Raw genomic sequence first — 17,508 nt, forward strand, 5'->3', positions numbered from 1 at the left:
ACACAGTCCCGGAGACCCCCGTGTAAATAATAAAACACTCCCGGGGACCCCCCTGTAAATAATAACACACTCCCGGAGACCCCTGTGAATATTAACACACTCCCGGAGACCCCTGTGAATATTAACACACTCCCGGAGACCCCCTGTAAATATTAACACACTCCCGGAGACCCCTGTAAATATTAACACACTCCCGGGGACCCCCCTGTAAATAATAAAACACTCCCGGGGACCCCCTGTAAACATTAACACACTCCCGGGGACCCCCCTGTAAATAATAACACACTCCCGGAGACCCCTGTAAATATTAACACACTCCCGGAGACCCCTGTGAATATTAACACACTCCCGGAGACCCCCTGTAAATAATAACACACTCGCGGAGACCCCTGTGAATATTAACACACTCCCGGAGACCCCTGTGAATATTAACACACTCCCGGAGACCCCTGTGAATATTAACACACTCCCGGGGACCCCCCTGTAAATAATAACACACTCCCGGAGACCCCTGTAAATATTAACACACTCCCGGAGACCCCCTGTAAATATTAACACACTCCCAGAGACCCCTGTAAATAATAACACACTCCTGGAGACCCCCTGTAAATATTAACACACTCCCGGAGACCCCCTGTAAATAATAACACACTCCCGGAGACCCCTGTGAATATTAACACACTCCCGAAGACCCCTATAAATATTAACACAATCCTGGAGACCCCTGTAAATATTAACACACTCCCGGAGACCCCTGTAAATATTAACACACTCCCGGAGACCCCTGTAAATATTAACACACTCCCGGAGACCCCTGTAAATATTAACACACTCCCGGAGACCCCTGTAAATAATAACACACTCCCGGAGACCCCTGTGAATATTAACACAATCCTGGAGACCCCCTGTAAATATTAACACACTCCCGGAGACCCCTGTAAATATTAACACACTCCCGGAGACCCCTGTAAATATTAACACACTCCCGGAGACCCCTGTGAATATTAACACAATCCTGGAGACCCCCTGTAAATATTAACACACTCCCGGAGACCCCTGTAAATATTAACACACTCCCGGAGACCCCTGTAAATATTAACACACTCCCGGAGACCCCTGTAAATATTAACACACTCCCGGAGACCCCTGTAAATATTAACACACTCCCGGAGACCCCTGTAAATATTAACACACTCCCGGAGACCCCTGTAAATATTAACACACTCCCGGAGACACCTGTAAATATTAACACAATCCTGGAGACCCCCTGTAAATATTAACACACTCCCGGAGACCCCTGTAAATATTAACACACTCCCGGAGACCCCCTGTAAATATTAACACACTCCCAGAGACCCCTGTAAATATTAACACACTCCCAGAGACCCCTGTAAATATTAACACAATCCTGGAGACCCCCTGTGAATATTAACACACTCCCAGAGACCCCTGTAAATATTAACACACTCCCAGAGACCCCTGTAAATATTAACACAATCCTGGAGACCCCCTGTAAATATTAACACACTCCCGGAGACCCCTGTAAATATTAACACACTCCCAGAGACCCCTGTAAATATTAACACACTCCCAGAGACCCCTGTAAATATTAACACACTCCCGGAGACCCCTGTAAATACTAACACACTCCCGGAGACCCCTGTAAATATTAACACAGTCCCGGAGACCCCCTGTAAATATTAACACAGTCCCGGAGACCCCCTGTAAATACTAACACACTCCCAGGGATCCCCTGTAAATATTAACACAGTCCCGGAGACCCCCTGTATAAAACTAACACACTCCCACGGATCCCCTGTAAATATTAACACACTCCCTGTAAATGTTAACAGGTTTGTTTATATTAATCCTACAGGTTGATAATTCCTCTCTCACGGGGGAGTCCGAGCCACAGACCCGATCTCCGGAATTTACAAACGAAAATCCTTTGGAGACGCGAAATATTGCTTTTTTCTCAACAAATTGTGTAGAAGGTAATACACACACAACCCAAGAACACAAGCAACAGAAGCAGGAATGGGCCTCCAGGCCCTTCAAGCCTGCTCTGCCATTCAATACAATCCTGGCTGGTCTATGGCGGCCTCTACTCCTTTTCTGTACCTTTTCCCCATAGCCCACAATTCCTCGATCTATCAAATATTTATCCACCTCCACTTTAAATGATTCTAATGATCGAGCCTCCACCACCCTTTGGGCAGAGAATTCCAGAGATTCACTACCCTCTGCAAGAAGAAATTTCTATGCACCTCCATTTTAAATGGCTGACCCTTTATCTTGAAGCTATGTCCCCTTGTTCAAGACTTTCTCACTTGTGAAAACATCTCAGCATCTATCCTGTCAATCCCCATCGGGATCCAATATGTTTGAATAAAGTCATCCCTCACTCCAAGGAATACAGACCCAGACTATTTAGCCTATCTTGATAGGACAGCCCTCTCACCCAGGAATTAGCCTGGTGAATCTCCTTTGGACTGACTCCAATGTTACTAAATCCTTTGTAAGATAAGGGGACCAAAACGGTACGCAATATTCCAGGTGAGGCCTCACCAACACCCTGTATAATTACAACAAAACCCCTCTATTTTTAAACTCAAACCCCTAAGGGTATTAGTGAACCTGATGTGCTTTTCTGATAATCGATGATGGTTTCATGGTCATCTTAATTTCAGATTTTTTTTGTTGAATTCAAATTTCACCATCCATCATGGGATTCAAACCCAGGTCCCCAGAACATTAGCTGAGTTTCTGGATTAATAGTCCAGCAATTATACCACCAGGCCATCGCCTCCCCATAGGCTTTTACTTTATGCATCAGCCTCTTATGTGGAACCTTGTCAAATGCATTTTGGAAAATCTAAATACACTACATCTACAGGTTCCCCTCTATCTATTCTCTCTCTTACATCCTCAAATAATTCGAGCAAATTTGTCAAACACGATTTGTCTTTCATGAAACCATGTTGACGAGGTTTGATTATATTCAGCCTTTCTAAATGATTAGCTATTTCCTCTTTGATTATTGATTCCCGCCGCTTGCCAATAATAGATTTTAAACTAACTGGTCTATAGTTCCCTACCTTCTCCCTTTCAGACCAAGAGCGTCATTATTATTCTGCATTCATTTAACCCCGTGCTGTACCTGTCCTGGGAGTGTTTGATGGGGACAGTGTAGAGGGGGCTTTACTCTGTATCTAACCCCGTGCTGTACCTGTCCTGGGAGTGTTTAATGGGGACAGTGTAGGGGGAGTTTTACTCTGTATCTAACCCCGTGCTGTCCCTGTCCTGGGAGTGTTTAATGGGGACAGTGTAGAGGGAGATTTACTCTGTATCTAACCCCGTGCTGTACCTGTCCTGGGAGTGTTTGATGGGGACAGTGCAGAGGGAGCTTTACTCTGTATCTAACCCCGTGCTGTACCTGTCCTGGGAGTGTTTGATGGGGACAGTGTGGAGGGAGCTTTACTCTGTATCTAACCCCGTGCTGTACCTGTCCTGGGAGTGTTTGATGGGAACAGTGTAGAGGGAGTTTTACTCTGTATCTAACCCGTGCTGTACCTGTCCTGGGAGTTTTTGATGGGAACAGTGTAGAGGGAGTTTTACTCTGTATCTAACCCCGTGCTGTGTCTCCACAGGTACTGCCCGGGGATTGGTGATCTTCACAGGGGATCGAACCGTCATGGGGCGTATTGCGACCTTGGCCTCAGGGCTGGAAGTGGGTCAGACCCCCATCTCCCTGGAGATTGAGCATTTCATCCACATTATCACCGGTGTGGCTGTGTTCCTCGGTGTCTCCTTCTTTGTTCTGTCGCTGATCCTTGGCTACACCTGGCTCGAGGCGGTCATCTTCCTGATTGGTATCATCGTGGCCAATGTCCCCGAGGGTCTCCTCGCCACTGTCACAGTGAGTTTCGCTGACCTTTCACCCTGTGTGGATGGCCACATGACAATTCTGGGGTAGACTGACTGCGCTCTCTCTCTCTCTCTCTCTCTAAGGTCTGCCTCACTCTAACTGCTAAGCGCATGGCTCGCAAAAACTGCTTGGTGAAGAATCTGGAGGCAGTGGAGACCCTGGGCTCCACCTCGACCATCTGCTCAGACAAGACTGGCACCCTGACCCAGAACCGCATGACTGTCGCCCACATGTGGTTCGACAACCAAGTTCACGAGGCTGACACAACAGAGGATCAATCCGGTATTACATGTGGGAGAGCGAGTGGGCGAGAGCGCACGGGAGAGAGAATACCTGTGTGTGTCTGTGTGTGTGTCTGTGTGTGTGTCTGTGTCTGTGTGTGTCTGTGTGTGTGTGTGTGTCTGTGTGTGTGTGTGTGTGTGTGTGTGTTTGTGTGTGTTAGTGTGTGTGTGTGCGTGCGTGCGTGCGTGTGTGTGTGTGTGTGTGGTATAAGGACAGCAATCTTCATGAGTGTGTTCCTGTGAGGGGCTTTATTGGACTGATGTCAAGGTGTCTGTCTTCAGGCAGCCTCATTGCATGGTCTCAAGACTATGGAAAGCCTGAAGTGTCAATCAGACTTGTTACTAAAGATACAAACATCCCCTTTTCCCTCGTGAATAAAAGACACATTTCATGATCCTCTCACCTCCAATACAGCCACTGTTCCCAATCACCAACGGCCTTTTGGTGTGCTGGTCAATCTCGCCACATACATTACACGCACAGTCTTCAAACCATGCCAGTCTCTTCATGGAATGTGTACCTGGTGACTCTTCTTCTGAATGACATTCCTCATCCAGAGAGGGTCATTCTCCAGGCCATAGTTGCCTTGGTGACTTCTTCAATTGCAATTGCTTTGGACTCGTAGACCTCTGGCATTGATGGCAGTTCTGTACTCTGTACAATTCCCAGCTGCCCGAGTGCTGTGAAGCAGCAGGTTTGCAGTTGAGGCATAAGACCTGCAGTTGCGCCCGTACAGCTGGTTAAAGTTTTTCAACTCCTGCTTTGAGTTGCCAAACTGAAATTCTGGGTCTTTCTTCCCGCTTGGTACTTTTGAGTTGTCCCTAATATTTGTTTCTATTGATCTCACACCCGCTTGCTTCATTGAAGACTTCAGTTTCTTGTGCATTTTGAAAGGTATACACTCGGTTGGAATCTTGTCCTCAGTTAAAGTTTATTTATTAGTCTCAAGTGTGCTTACATTCACACTGCAATGAAGTTACTGTAAAAATCCCCCAGTTGCCACACTCTGGGGCCTGTTCGGGTACACCGAGGGAGAATTTAGCATGGCCAATGCACCAAACCTGCACATCTTCGGACAACGGGAGGAAACCAGAGCATCTGGAGGAAACCCATACAGACACGGGGAGAATGTGCAAACTCCACAAGCCGGGAATTGAATCCGGGTCCCTGGCGCTGAGCGTCAGCAGTGCTAACCACTGTGCCACCGTGCCGCCCTCAACTCTTCCAGCTCAGCTCTGATGTGAATATTTTCCTGTGGAACGTGGAATTTTTACCTTCCACTCGAGCATTTCATCGCAACCGATAAAGTTGGCAACCGTCTCGTGGTTTGCTAGAATACTGTCTCCCTTTTTCTGGGGGTCTTTGTTTCTCTTTGTTCTTTTCAGCAGCAGTCTGCAGATTTTGAACCTTGCTGTGTTCCTCGGTTCTCAGTGTCTTCTCCACTCTTGCTGGTGCCAACAATCAATATTTTTGCCACTCTCTCCTGCCACCATGATGCAAGGGCAGCAGTCTTCATTCATTTCTGTTTCTGTGAGGGGCTTTATTGGAATGACAAGATATCGCGCACCCCCCCCCCCCCCCCCCCCCCCGCTCCCCGAGGCAGACCCCATGTGGCCTGGTCATGTGACAACACAAAGCCTGACTATTCAATCAGACTGGTTGCATTTCAAAATATAAATAGGGTGGGACTGTGGCCATGATTTTTTGGATGGTAGGGTTGGGGTTTCCCAAGACTCCAAACATATTCCCACTGATACTGCCCGGCCTCAAGCTACTTAACTCACCAATGAGGGTTCATTGGTTGGACTCTCCGCCCCTCACTGAGAGGAAGATCCTCTCGGAGAGCTGATCGTCTGGGGGTGAAGTAGGGGCAGGGTGGAGGTAACCCCTACAAGGGGAGTAAAATACCTTTGAGGGGGGTGGGGGGGTAAAGTTGTGTCCTGTGTATGTCTGTCAGTGTTAGAACTCGTGTTTCAGTGCGTGTGTTTTTGTTTGCAAGCACACAAGTGTGTGCATACATGAGAGCCTGTAGGAGTGCTTGAGAACCGTGTGGGAGTATATGCGTGAGTCATTGTGTAAGAGCGCACATGTATGTATTTGTGAGTCGAGAGTGCGTGAGTCATTGTGTAAGAGCGCACATGTATGTATTTGTGAGTCGAGAGTGTGTGTGGTCTAACTAAATGTGTGCACAGTCCTGGTCTCCATATCCCTCAGTTAGACCACACTTGGAGCACTGTGCACAGCCTGGTCTCCATATCCCTCAGTTAGACCACACTTGGAGCACTGTGCACAGTCTGGTCTCCATATCCCTCAGTTAGACCACACTTGGAGCACTGTGCACAGTCCTGGTCTCCATATCCCTCAGTTAGACCACACTTGGAGCACTGTGCACAGCCTGGTCTCCATATCCCTCAGTTAGACCACACTTGGAGCACTGTGCACAGTCTGGTCTCCATATCCCTCAGTTAGACCACACTTGGAGCACTGTGCACAGTTCTGGTCTCCATATCCCTCAGTTAGACCACACCAGGAGCACTGTGCACAGTCCTGGTCTCCATATCCCTCAGTTAGACCACACCAGGAGCACTGTGTACAGTCCTGGTCTCCATATCCCTCAGTTAGACCACACTTGGAGCACTGTGCACAGTTCTGGTCTCCATATCCCTCAGTTAGACCACACTTGGACCACTGTGCACCGTTCTGGTCTCCATATCCCTCAGTTAGACCACACTTGGAGCACTGTGCACAGCCTGGTCTCCATATCCCTCAGTTAGACCACACTTGGAGCACTGTGCACAGTTCTGGTCTCCATATCCCTCAGTTACACCACACCAGGAGCACTGTGCACAGTCCTGGTCTCCATATCCCTCAGTTAGACCACACCAGGAGCACTGTGCACAGTTCTGGTCTCCATATCCCTCGCTTAGACCACACGTGGAGCACTGGGCACAGTTCTGGTCTCCATATCCCTCAGTTAGACCACACTTGGACCACTGTGCACCGTTCTGGTCTCCATATCCCTCAGTTAGACCACACTTGGAGCACGGTGCACAGCCTGGTCTCCATATCCCTCAGTTAGACCACACCAGGAGCACTGTGCACAGTCCTGGTCTCCATATCCCTCAGTTAGACCACACTTGGAGCACTGTGCACAGTTCTGGTCTCCATATCCCTCAGTTAGACCACACTTGGAGCACTGTGCACAGTTCTGGTCTCCATATCCCTCAGTTAGACCACACTTGGAGCACTGTGCACCGTTCTGGTCTCCATATCCCTCGGTTAGACCACACTTGGAGCACTGGGCACAGTTCTGGTCTCCATATCCCTCAGTTAGACCACACCTTGGAGCACTGTGCACAGTTCTGGTCTCCATATCCCTCCGTTAGACCACACCAGGAGCACTGTGCACGGTTCTGGTCTCCATATCCCTCAGTTAGACCACACTTGGAGCACTGTGCACAGTTCTGGTCTCCATATCCCTCAGTTAGACCACACCAGGAGCACTGTGCACGGTTCTGGTCTCCATATCCCTCAGTTAGACCACACTTGGAGCACTGTGCACAGTTCTGGTCTCCATATCCCTCGGTTAGACCACACTTGGAGCACTGTACACAGTTCTGGTCTCCGTATCCCTCAGTTAGACCACACTTGGGGCACTGTGCACAGTTCTGGTCTCCGTATCCCTCAGTTAGACCACACCAGGAGCACTGTGCACAGTTCTGGTCTCCATATCCCTCAGTTAGACCACACTTGGAGCACTGTGCACGGTTCTGGTCTCCATATCCCTCAGTTAGACCATACTTGGAGCACTGTGCACAGTCTGGTCTCCATATCCCTCAGTTAGACCACACTTGGAGCACTGTGCACAGTCCTGGTCTCCATATCCCTCAGTTAGATCACACTTGGAGCACTGTGCAGAGTTCTGGTCTCCATATCCCTCAGTTAGATCACACTTGGAGCACTGTGCACAGTTCTGGTCTCCATATCCCTCAGTTAGATCACACTTGGAGCACTGTGCACAGTCCTGGTCTCCATATCCCTCAGTTAGATCACACTTGGAGCACTGTGCACAGTTCTGGTCTCCATATCCCTCGGTTAGACCACACTTGGAGCACTGTACACAGTTCTGGTCTCCGTATCCCTCAGTTAGACCACACTTGGGGCACTGTGCACAGTTCTGGTCTCCGTATCCCTCAGTTAGACCACACCAGGAGCACTGTGCACAGTTCTGGTCTCCATATCCCTCAGTTAGATCACACTTGGAGCACTGTGCACAGTCTGGTCTCCATATCCCTCAGTTAGACCACACTTGGAGCACTGTGCACAGTCCTGGTCTCCATATCCCTCAGTTAGATCACACTTGGAGCACTGTGCACAGTTCTGGTCTCCATATCCCTCAGTTAGATCACACTTGGAGCACTGTGCACAGTTCTGGTCTCCATATCCCTCAGTTAGATCACACTTGGAGCACTGTGCACAGTCCTGGTCTCCATATCCCTCAGTTAGACCACACTTGGACCACTGTGCACCGTTCTGGTCTCCATATCCCTCAGTTAGACCACACTTGGAGCACTGTGCACCGTTCTGGTCTCCATATCCCTCGGTTAGACCACACTTGGAGCACTGGGCACAGTTCTGGTCTCCATATCCCTCAGTTAGACCACACTTGGACCACTGTGCACCGTTCTGGTCTCCATATCCCTCGGTTAGACCACACTTGGAGCACTGGGCACCGTTCTGGTCTCCATATCCCTCAGTTAGACCACACTTGGAGCACTGTGCACAGTTCTGGTCTCCATATCCCTCAGTTAGACCACACCAGGAGCACTGTGCACAGTTCTGGTCTCCATATACCTCAGTTAGACCACACCAGGAGCACTGTGCACAGTTCTGGTCTCCATATCCCTCAGTTAGACCACACCAGGAGCACTGTGCACAGTTCTGGTCTCCATATCCCTCAGTTAGACCACACCAGGAGCACTGTGCACGGTTCTGGTCTCCATATCCCTCAGTTAGACCACACTTGGAGCACTGTGCACAGTTCTGGTCTCCATATCCCTCAGTTAGACCACACCAGGAGCACTGTGCACGGTTCTGGTCTCCATATCCCTCAGTTAGACCACACTTGGAGCACTGTGCACAGTTCTGGTCTCCATATCCCTCGGTTAGACCACACTTGGAGCACTGTACACAGTTCTGGTCTCCGTATCCCTCAGTTAGACCACACTTGGGGCACTGTGCACAGTTCTGGTCTCCGTATCCCTCAGTTAGACCACACCAGGAGCACTGTGCACAGTTCTGGTCTCCATATCCCTCAGTTAGATCACACTTGGAGCACTGTGCACAGTCTGGTCTCCATATCCCTCAGTTAGACCACACTTGGAGCACTGTGCACAGTCCTGGTCTCCATATCCCTCCGTTAGATCACACTTGGAGCACTGTGCACAGTTCTGGTCTCCATATCCCTCAGTTAGATCACACTTGGAGCACTGTGCACAGTTCTGGTCTCCATATCCCTCAGTTAGATCACACTTGGAGCACTGTGCACAGTTCTGGTCTCCATATCCCTCGGTTAGACCACACTTGGAGCACTGTGCACAGTTCTGGTCTCCGTATCCCTCAGTTAGACCACACTTGGGGCACTGTGCACAGTTCTGGTCTCCGTATCCCTCAGTTAGACCACACCAGGAGCACTGTGCACAGTTCTGGTCTCCATATCCCTCAGTTAGATCACACTTGGAGCACTGTGCACAGTCTGGTCTCCATATCCCTCAGTTAGACCACACTTGGAGCACTGTGCACGGTTCTGGTCTCCATATCCCTCAGTTAGACCACACTTGGAGCACTGTGCACAGTTCTGGTCTCCATATCCCTCAGTTAGACCACACCAGGAGCACTGTGCACGGTTCTGGTCTCCATATCCCTCAGTTAGACCACACTTGGAGCACTGTGCACAGTTCTGGTCTCCATATCCCTCGGTTAGACCACACTTGGAGCACTGTACACAGTTCTGGTCTCCGTATTCCTCAGTTAGACCACACTTGGGGCACTGTGCACAGTTCTGGTCTCCGTATCCCTCAGTTAGACCACACCAGGAGCACTGTGCACAGTTCTGGTCTCCATATCCCTCCGTTAGATCACACTTGGAGCACTGTGCACAGTCTGGTCTCCATATCCCTCAGTTAGACCACACTTGGAGCACTGTGCACAGTCCTGGTCTCCATATCCCTCCGTTAGATCACACTTGGAGCACTGTGCACAGTTCTGGTCTCCATATCCCTCAGTTAGATCACACTTGGAGCACTGTGCACAGTTCTGGTCTCCATATCCCTCAGTTAGATCACACTTGGAGCACTGTGCACAGTTCTGGTCTCCATATCCCTCGGTTAGACCACACTTGGAGCACTGTGCACAGTTCTGGTCTCCGTATCCCTCAGTTAGACCACACTTGGGGCACTGTGCACAGTTCTGGTCTCCGTATCCCTCAGTTAGACCACACCAGGAGCACTGTGCACAGTTCTGGTCTCCATATCCCTCAGTTAGATCACACTTGGAGCACTGTGCACAGTCTGGTCTCCATATCCCTCAGTTAGACCACACTTGGAGCACTGTGCACAGTCCTGGTCTCCATATCCCTCAGTTAGATCACACTTGGAGCACTGTGCACAGTTCTGGTCTCCATATCCCTCAGTTAGATCACACTTGGAGCACTGTGCACAGTCCTGGTCTCCATATCCCTCAGTTAGATCACACTTGGAGCACTGTGCACAGTTCTGGTCTCCATATCCCTCAGTTAGACCACACCAGGAGCACTGTGCACAGTTCTGGTCTCCATATCCCTCAGTTAGACCACACCAGGAGCACTGTGCACAGTTCTGGTCTCCATATCCCTCAGTTAGACCACACCAGGAGCACTGTGCACAGTTCTGGTCTCCATATCCCTCAGTTAGACCACACTTGGAGCACTGTGCACAGTTCTGGTCTCCATATCCCTCAGTTAGACCACACCAGGAGCACTGTGCACGGTTCTGGTCTCCATATCCCTCAGTTAGACCACACTTGGAGCACTGTGCACAGTTCTGGTCTCCATATCCCTCAGTTAGACCACACCAGGAGCACTGTGCACGGTTCTGGTCTCCATATCCCTCAGTTAGACCACACTTGGAGCACTGTGCACAGTTCTGGTCTCCATATCCCTCGGTTAGACCACACTTGGAGCACTGTACACAGTTCTGGTCTCCGTATTCCTCAGTTAGACCACACTTGGGGCACTGTGCACAGTTCTGGTCTCCGTATCCCTCAGTTAGACCACACCAGGAGCACTGTGCACAGTTCTGGTCTCCATATCCCTCAGTTAGATCACACTTGGAGCACTGTGCACAGTCTGGTCTCCATATCCCTCAGTTAGACCACACTTGGAGCACTGTGCACAGTTCTGGTCTCCATATCCCTCAGTTAGATCACACTTGGAGCACTGTGCACAGTTCTGGTCTCCATATCCCTCAGTTAGATCACACTTGGAGCACTGTGCACAGTCCTGGTCTCCATATCCCTCAGTTAGATCACACTTGGAGCACTGTGCAGAGTTCTGGTCTCCATATCCCTCAGTTAGACCACACCAGGAGCACTGTGCACAGTTCTGGTCTCCATATCCCTCAGTTAGATCACACCAGGAGCACTGTGCACAGTTCTGGTCTCCATATCCCTCAGTTAGATCACACTTGGAGCACTGTGCACAGCCTGGTCTCCATATCCCTCAGTTAGACCACACTTGGAGCACTGTGCACAGTTCTGGTCTCCATATCCCTCAGTTAGACCACACTTGGAGCACTGTGCACAGTTCTGGTCTCCATATCCCTCAGTTAGACCACACTTGGAGCACTGTGCACAGTTCTGGTCTCCATATCCCTCGGTTAGACCACACTTGGAGCACTGTACACAGTTCTGGTCTCCGTATTCCTCAGTTAGACCACACTTGGGGCACTGTGCACAGTTCTGGTCTCCGTATCCCTCAGTTAGACCACACCAGGAGCACTGTGCACAGTTCTGGTCTCCATATCCCTCAGTTAGATCACACTTGGAGCACTGTGCACAGTCTGGTCTCCATATCCCTCAGTTAGACCACACTTGGAGCACTGTGCACAGTTCTGGTCTCCATATCCCTCAGTTAGATCACACTTGGAGCACTGTGCACAGTTCTGGTCTCCATATCCCTCAGTTAGATCACACTTGGAGCACTGTGCACAGTCCTGGTCTCCATATCCCTCAGTTAGATCACACTTGGAGCACTGTGCAGAGTTCTGGTCTCCATATCCCTCAGTTAGACCACACCAGGAGCACTGTGCACAGTTCTGGTCTCCATATCCCTCAGTTAGATCACACCAGGAGCACTGTGCACAGTTCTGGTCTCCATATCCCTCAGTTAGATCACACTTGGAGCACTGTGCACAGCCTGGTCTCCATATCCCTCAGTTAGACCACACTTGGAGCACTGTGCACAGTTCTGGTCTCCATATCCCTCAGTTAGACCACACTTGGAGCACTGTGCACAGTTCTGGTCTCCATATCCCTCAGTTAGACCACACTTGGAGCACTGTGCACAGTTCTGGTCTCCATATCCCTCGGTTAGACCACACTTGGAGCAGTAACAACAGGATATGAAGCTGGTGTTTGTTCACTTGGTTGGACAATTTCTGGGATCACACTGTGCGAACAGCTGGATGTGAAGCTATGAGATGGGGTGTCTAGACACTCCGGCTGTCTGTAACCTATTCTCTCCACTCTTCCAGGCACAGCCTTTGATAAGACGTCACCAACCTGGGCTGCTCTCTCGCGGATTGCTGCCCTCTGTAACAGGGCAGTGTTTCGACCTGGACAGGAGAACATCTCCATCTCCAAGGTGAAAGATGGGATTGAGGGGAAGGAGGGCAGGTGGCATGGGTGGTAGCAGTGGGTCTGTCTGTCTTTCTTGTTGTCCATCACTCTCTCCCTCTCCCTCTCTCCTTCCATCCCTTCATCACTTTTTCTCTCCAACTGCCTTTCTCTCTGTCTCGTTCTGTCTGCCTGCCTTGCTTTTTCTCTCTCTCGTCATCTGCTCCCCGTCTCTGGCTCCCTGCCTCTCTCTCCATCTCTCTCTCTCTCTCTCTGTCTCGCTCTCTCTCTCTCTGTCTCTACGTCTCTCTCTCTCCATCTCTCTCTTTCTCTGTGACTCTCTGTCTCTCTCTCTCCCACTGTCTCACTCTGTCTCTGTCTATCACTCTCCCTCTGTCTCACTCTGTCTCTCTCTCTCCATCAAGCTCCCTCTTTCTATCGGGCTCTCCCTCTCTCTTTATCTCTCTTTTCATCTCTCTGTCAATCTATCTTTTTCTTTCATCTATCACTTTTCTCACTCTCCATCTCTCCTTCTGACTCTCGCTCTCTCCAACTCTCGCTCTCTCTCTCTCCCTCTCCATCACCCTCTCTCCATCTCTCTCTCTCTCCATCTCTCTCTCTCTCCATCTCTCTCTCTCTCCGTCTCTCTCTCCATCTCTCTCTCTCTCCATCTCTCTCTCTCTCCATCTCTCTCTCTCTCTCTCCATCTCTCTCTCTCTCTCTCTCCATCTCTCTTTCTCTCTCTCTCTCTCCATCTCTCTCTCTCTCTCTCTCCCTCTCGTTCTCTCTGTCTGTCTCTCTGTAAAGTTGGGTAATGAAAGGTTTATGAATTACACTCTCTGGTTCTCTCCCCATCTCAGCGGGAAACAGCCGGAGATGCCTCCGAGTCAGCGCTACTCAAGTGCATTGAGCTGTCCTGTGGGAATGTTCGCGAGATGAGAGAGAAGAGTCCCAAAGTGACCGAGATCCCCTTCAACTCCACCAACAAATACCAGGTGGGTGATCGAATCCTGCGCCATGTACGCGGTGCCCAGAGAACAGGCCTCAGGACCGGGAAGGTTCGCAGGCAGTCAGTCCACTCTGCTCACACTCTGTCTCGGTGTCTGTCAGTCCATCTCTCTCTCTCTCTCTCTCACCTTGTCTCCGTCTCTTTCTCTCTCTCTCTCTGTCTATCTCTTTCGGTCTCTCTCTCTGAATCTTTGGTCCTCTCTGTCTCTCTCTTTCCCTCTGTCTCTCTCTGTCTCTCACACTGTGTGTGTGTCTCTCTCTTCTCTCTCTCTGTTTGTCACTTTCTCTGTCACTTTCTCTGTTTGTCACTTTCTCTGTTGCTCTCTCTCTCTCTCGCTCTCTCACTCTCTCGCTCTGTTGCTCTCTCTCTGTCGCTCTCTCTATCTCTGTCGCTCTCTCTCTCTCTGTCGCTCTCTCTCTCTCTGTCGCTCTCTCTCTGTCGCTCTCTCTCTCTCTGTCGCTCTCTCTCTCTGTCGCTCTCTCTCTGTCGCTCACTCTCTCTCTCTCGCTCTCTCTCTCGCTCTCTCTCTCTGTTGCTCTCTCTCTCTCGCTCTCTCTCTCTGTCGCTCTCTCTCTCTGTCGCTCTCTCTCTCTCTGTCGCTCTCTCTCTCTCGCTCTCTGTCGCTCTCTCTCTCTCTGTCGCTCTCTCTCTCTCTGTCGCTCTCTCTCTCTCTGTCGCTCTCTCTCTGTCGCTCTCTCTCTGTCGCTCTCTCTCTCTCTGTCGCTCTCTCTGTCGCTCTCTCTCTCTCTGTCGCTCTCTCTCTCTCTGTCGCTCTCTCTCTCTGTCGCTCTCTCTCTCTCTGTCGCTCACTCTCTCTCTCTCGCTCTCTCTCTCGCTCTCTCTCTCTGTCGCTCTCTCTGTCGCTCTCTCTCTCTCTGTCGCTCTCTCTCTCTCTGTCGCTCTCTCTCTCTCTGTCGCTCTCTCTCTGTCGCTCTCTCTCTCTGTCGCTCTCTCTCTGCCGCACTCTCTCTCTGTCGCTCTCTCTCTCTGTCGCTCTCTCTCTGCCGCACTCTCTCTCTCTGCCGCTCTCTCGCTCTGCCGCTCTCTCGCTCTGCCGCTCTCTCGCTCTGCCGCTCTCTCGCTCTGCCGCTCTCTCGCTCTGCCGCTCTCTCGCTCTGCCGCTCTCTCTCTCTGCCGCTCTCTCTCTCTGCCGCTCTCTCTCTCTGCCGCTCTCTCTCTCTGCCGCTCTCTCTCTCTGCCGCTCTCTCTCTCTGCCGCTCTCTCTCTCTGCCGCTCTCTCTCTCTGCCGCTCTCTCTCTCTGCCGCTCTCTCTCTCTCTGCCGCTCTCTCTCTCTGCCGCTCTCTCTCTCTCTGCCGCTCTCTCTCGCTGCCGCTCTCTCTCGCTGCCGCTCTCTCTCTCTGCCGCTCTCTCTCTCTGCCGCTCTCTCTCTCTGCCGCTCTCTCTCTCTGCCGCTCTCTCTCTCTGCCGCTCTGCCGCTCTCTCGCTCTGCCGCTCTCTCGCTCTGCCGCTCTCTCGCTCTGCCGCTCTCGCGCTCTGCCGCTCTCGCGCTCTGCCGCTCTCTCGCTCTGCCGCTCTCTCGCTCTGCCGCTCTCTCGCTCTGCCGCTCTCTCGCTCTGCCGCTCTCTCGCTCTGCCGCTCTCGCGCTCTGCCGCTCTCGCGCTCTGCCACTCTCGCGCTCTGCCACTCTCGCGCTCTCTGTCTGTCTCTCTCTCTCTGTCTCTCTCTCCCTGTCTCTCTCTCCCTGTCTCTCTCTCCCTGTCTCTCTCTCCCTGTCTCTCTCTCCCTGTCTCTCTCTCCCTGTCTCTCTCTCCCTGTCTCTCTCTCCCTGTCTCTCTCTCTCTTTGTCTCTCTCAGCACAGAGAAGAGGTGATGCAGCGAGTGACGGGGAGGGTCAGGGAGTAAGGCTGAGAATCAGTGTGGGAATGGGGCATGAGGACTTGGTCCCACGTTAAGGGTGTCAGGAGGGGGCGGGGAGAGGAAGAGGGGTGTGGATGGGGAAGGGGAGGAGTGAGTGCAGGGGAGGAGGCGAGGGGAAGGGAGGGGGGAGTAAGCGGGGGGTGGATGGGGGAAGTGGGGGGAAGGGGGTGAGAGGAAGGGAGGGGTGTCAGTGGGAGGAGGGAGGGGAGGACGGAGGGAGTGTACTCTGAGGTACTCTATGCCGCTCACTGTTACTCCGCCCCCCCCTGCAGCTGTCCATCCACTTGTCAGGCAGTGGCGAGGAGAGATCCCACCTGCTGGTGATGAAGGGGGCCCCGGAACGAATCCTCGATCGCTGCTCCAGCATCCTCCTCCATGGCAAGGAAACCCCGCTCGACACCGAGATGAAAGAGGCCTTCCAGAATGCTTACCTCGAACTCGGGGGGCTCGGGGAACGCGTGCTGGGTGAGTGAGGACTCCACCGAGTGAGTCTGGCATCTTACTGTGCGCATACGCCTGTGTGGCGAGTACAATGCAACGTATTGGGAGGGGCATGTTTGCTGGGATTTGTTTCTCCCATTGGAAAAACAAGATCCCAGCAAACATCCCCCACTCATTGGGGTTGGCAGGGCATTGGGAGCTGAAGACAGCACATGGCGATGATGGGCAATCTGGGATCTTGCTGTGCGCTCACAGCCTCAGAAACCACCCCAGTGATGTAAACCCTCTCTCTTTCTCTGCCCACATTCTGTCTCTCCCCGTCGCCCTGTCTCTCCCCCCTCGCCCTGTCTCTCCCCCCCTCGCCCTGTCTCTCCCCCCTCGCCCTGTCTCTCCCCCCCTCGCCCTGTCTCTCCCCCCTCGCCCTGTCTCTTCCCCCCTCGCCCTGTCTCTCCCCCCCTCGCCCTGTCTCTCCCCCCCTCGCCCTGTCTCTCCCCCCTCGCCCTGTCTCTCCCCCCTCGCCCTGTCTCTTCCCCCCTCGCCCTGTCTCTTCCCCCCTCGCCCTGTCTCTTCCCCCCTCGCCCTGTCTCTTCCCCCCTCGCCCTGTCTCTTCCCCCCTCGCCCTGTCTCTCCCCCCTCGCCCTGTCTCTCCCCGTCGCCCTGTCTCTTCCCCCCTCGCCCTGTCTCTCCCCCCTCGCCCTGTCTCTCCCCCCTCGCCCTGTCTCTCCCCCCTCGCCCTGTCTCTTCCCCCCTCGCCCTGTCTCTTCCCCCCTCGCCCTGTCTCTTCCCCCCTCGCCCTGTCTCTTCCCCCCTCGCCCTGTCTCTTCCCCCTCGCCCTGTCTCTTCCCCCCTCGCCCTGTCTCTTCCCCCCTCGCCCTGTCTCTTCCCCCCTCGCCCTGTCTCTTCCCCTCCCCTCTCCTGTCTCTTTCCCCCCTCGCCCTGTCTCTTCTCCCCCCCCTCGCCCTGTCTCTTCCCCCCTCGCCCTGTCCCTGTCTCTTCCCCCCTCGCCCTGTCTCTTTCCCCCTCACCCTACTCTTCTGATCTTCCTTCCATCTCTCATTCCCACCTTTCACACACTCCCACTTTTTCTCATCAACCTCC

At 52.1% G+C, this 17,508-nt stretch overlaps 1 protein-coding gene across 1 annotated transcript; it reads left to right on the plus strand.

Moving 5' to 3' along the window:
- Window positions 1-1,853: 1,853 nt before the first annotated feature.
- Window positions 1,854-16,434, plus strand: LOC144490323 (sodium/potassium-transporting ATPase subunit alpha-2-like; the record flags this gene model as incomplete). The annotated part of the gene is made up of 6 exons (XM_078208093.1): window positions 1,854-1,994; window positions 3,651-3,919; window positions 4,012-4,210; window positions 13,000-13,109; window positions 13,942-14,076; window positions 16,242-16,434. Coding segments are annotated over 6 exons (1,047 nt in total), but the record flags the coding sequence as incomplete, so codon positions are not given.
- Window positions 16,435-17,508: the final 1,074 nt, after the last annotated feature.

The sequence above is a fragment of the Mustelus asterias genome, unplaced genomic scaffold, assembly GCF_964213995.1.
Source record: "Mustelus asterias unplaced genomic scaffold, sMusAst1.hap1.1 HAP1_SCAFFOLD_3157, whole genome shotgun sequence".
NCBI classification, from domain to species: domain Eukaryota; kingdom Metazoa; phylum Chordata; class Chondrichthyes; order Carcharhiniformes; family Triakidae; genus Mustelus; species Mustelus asterias.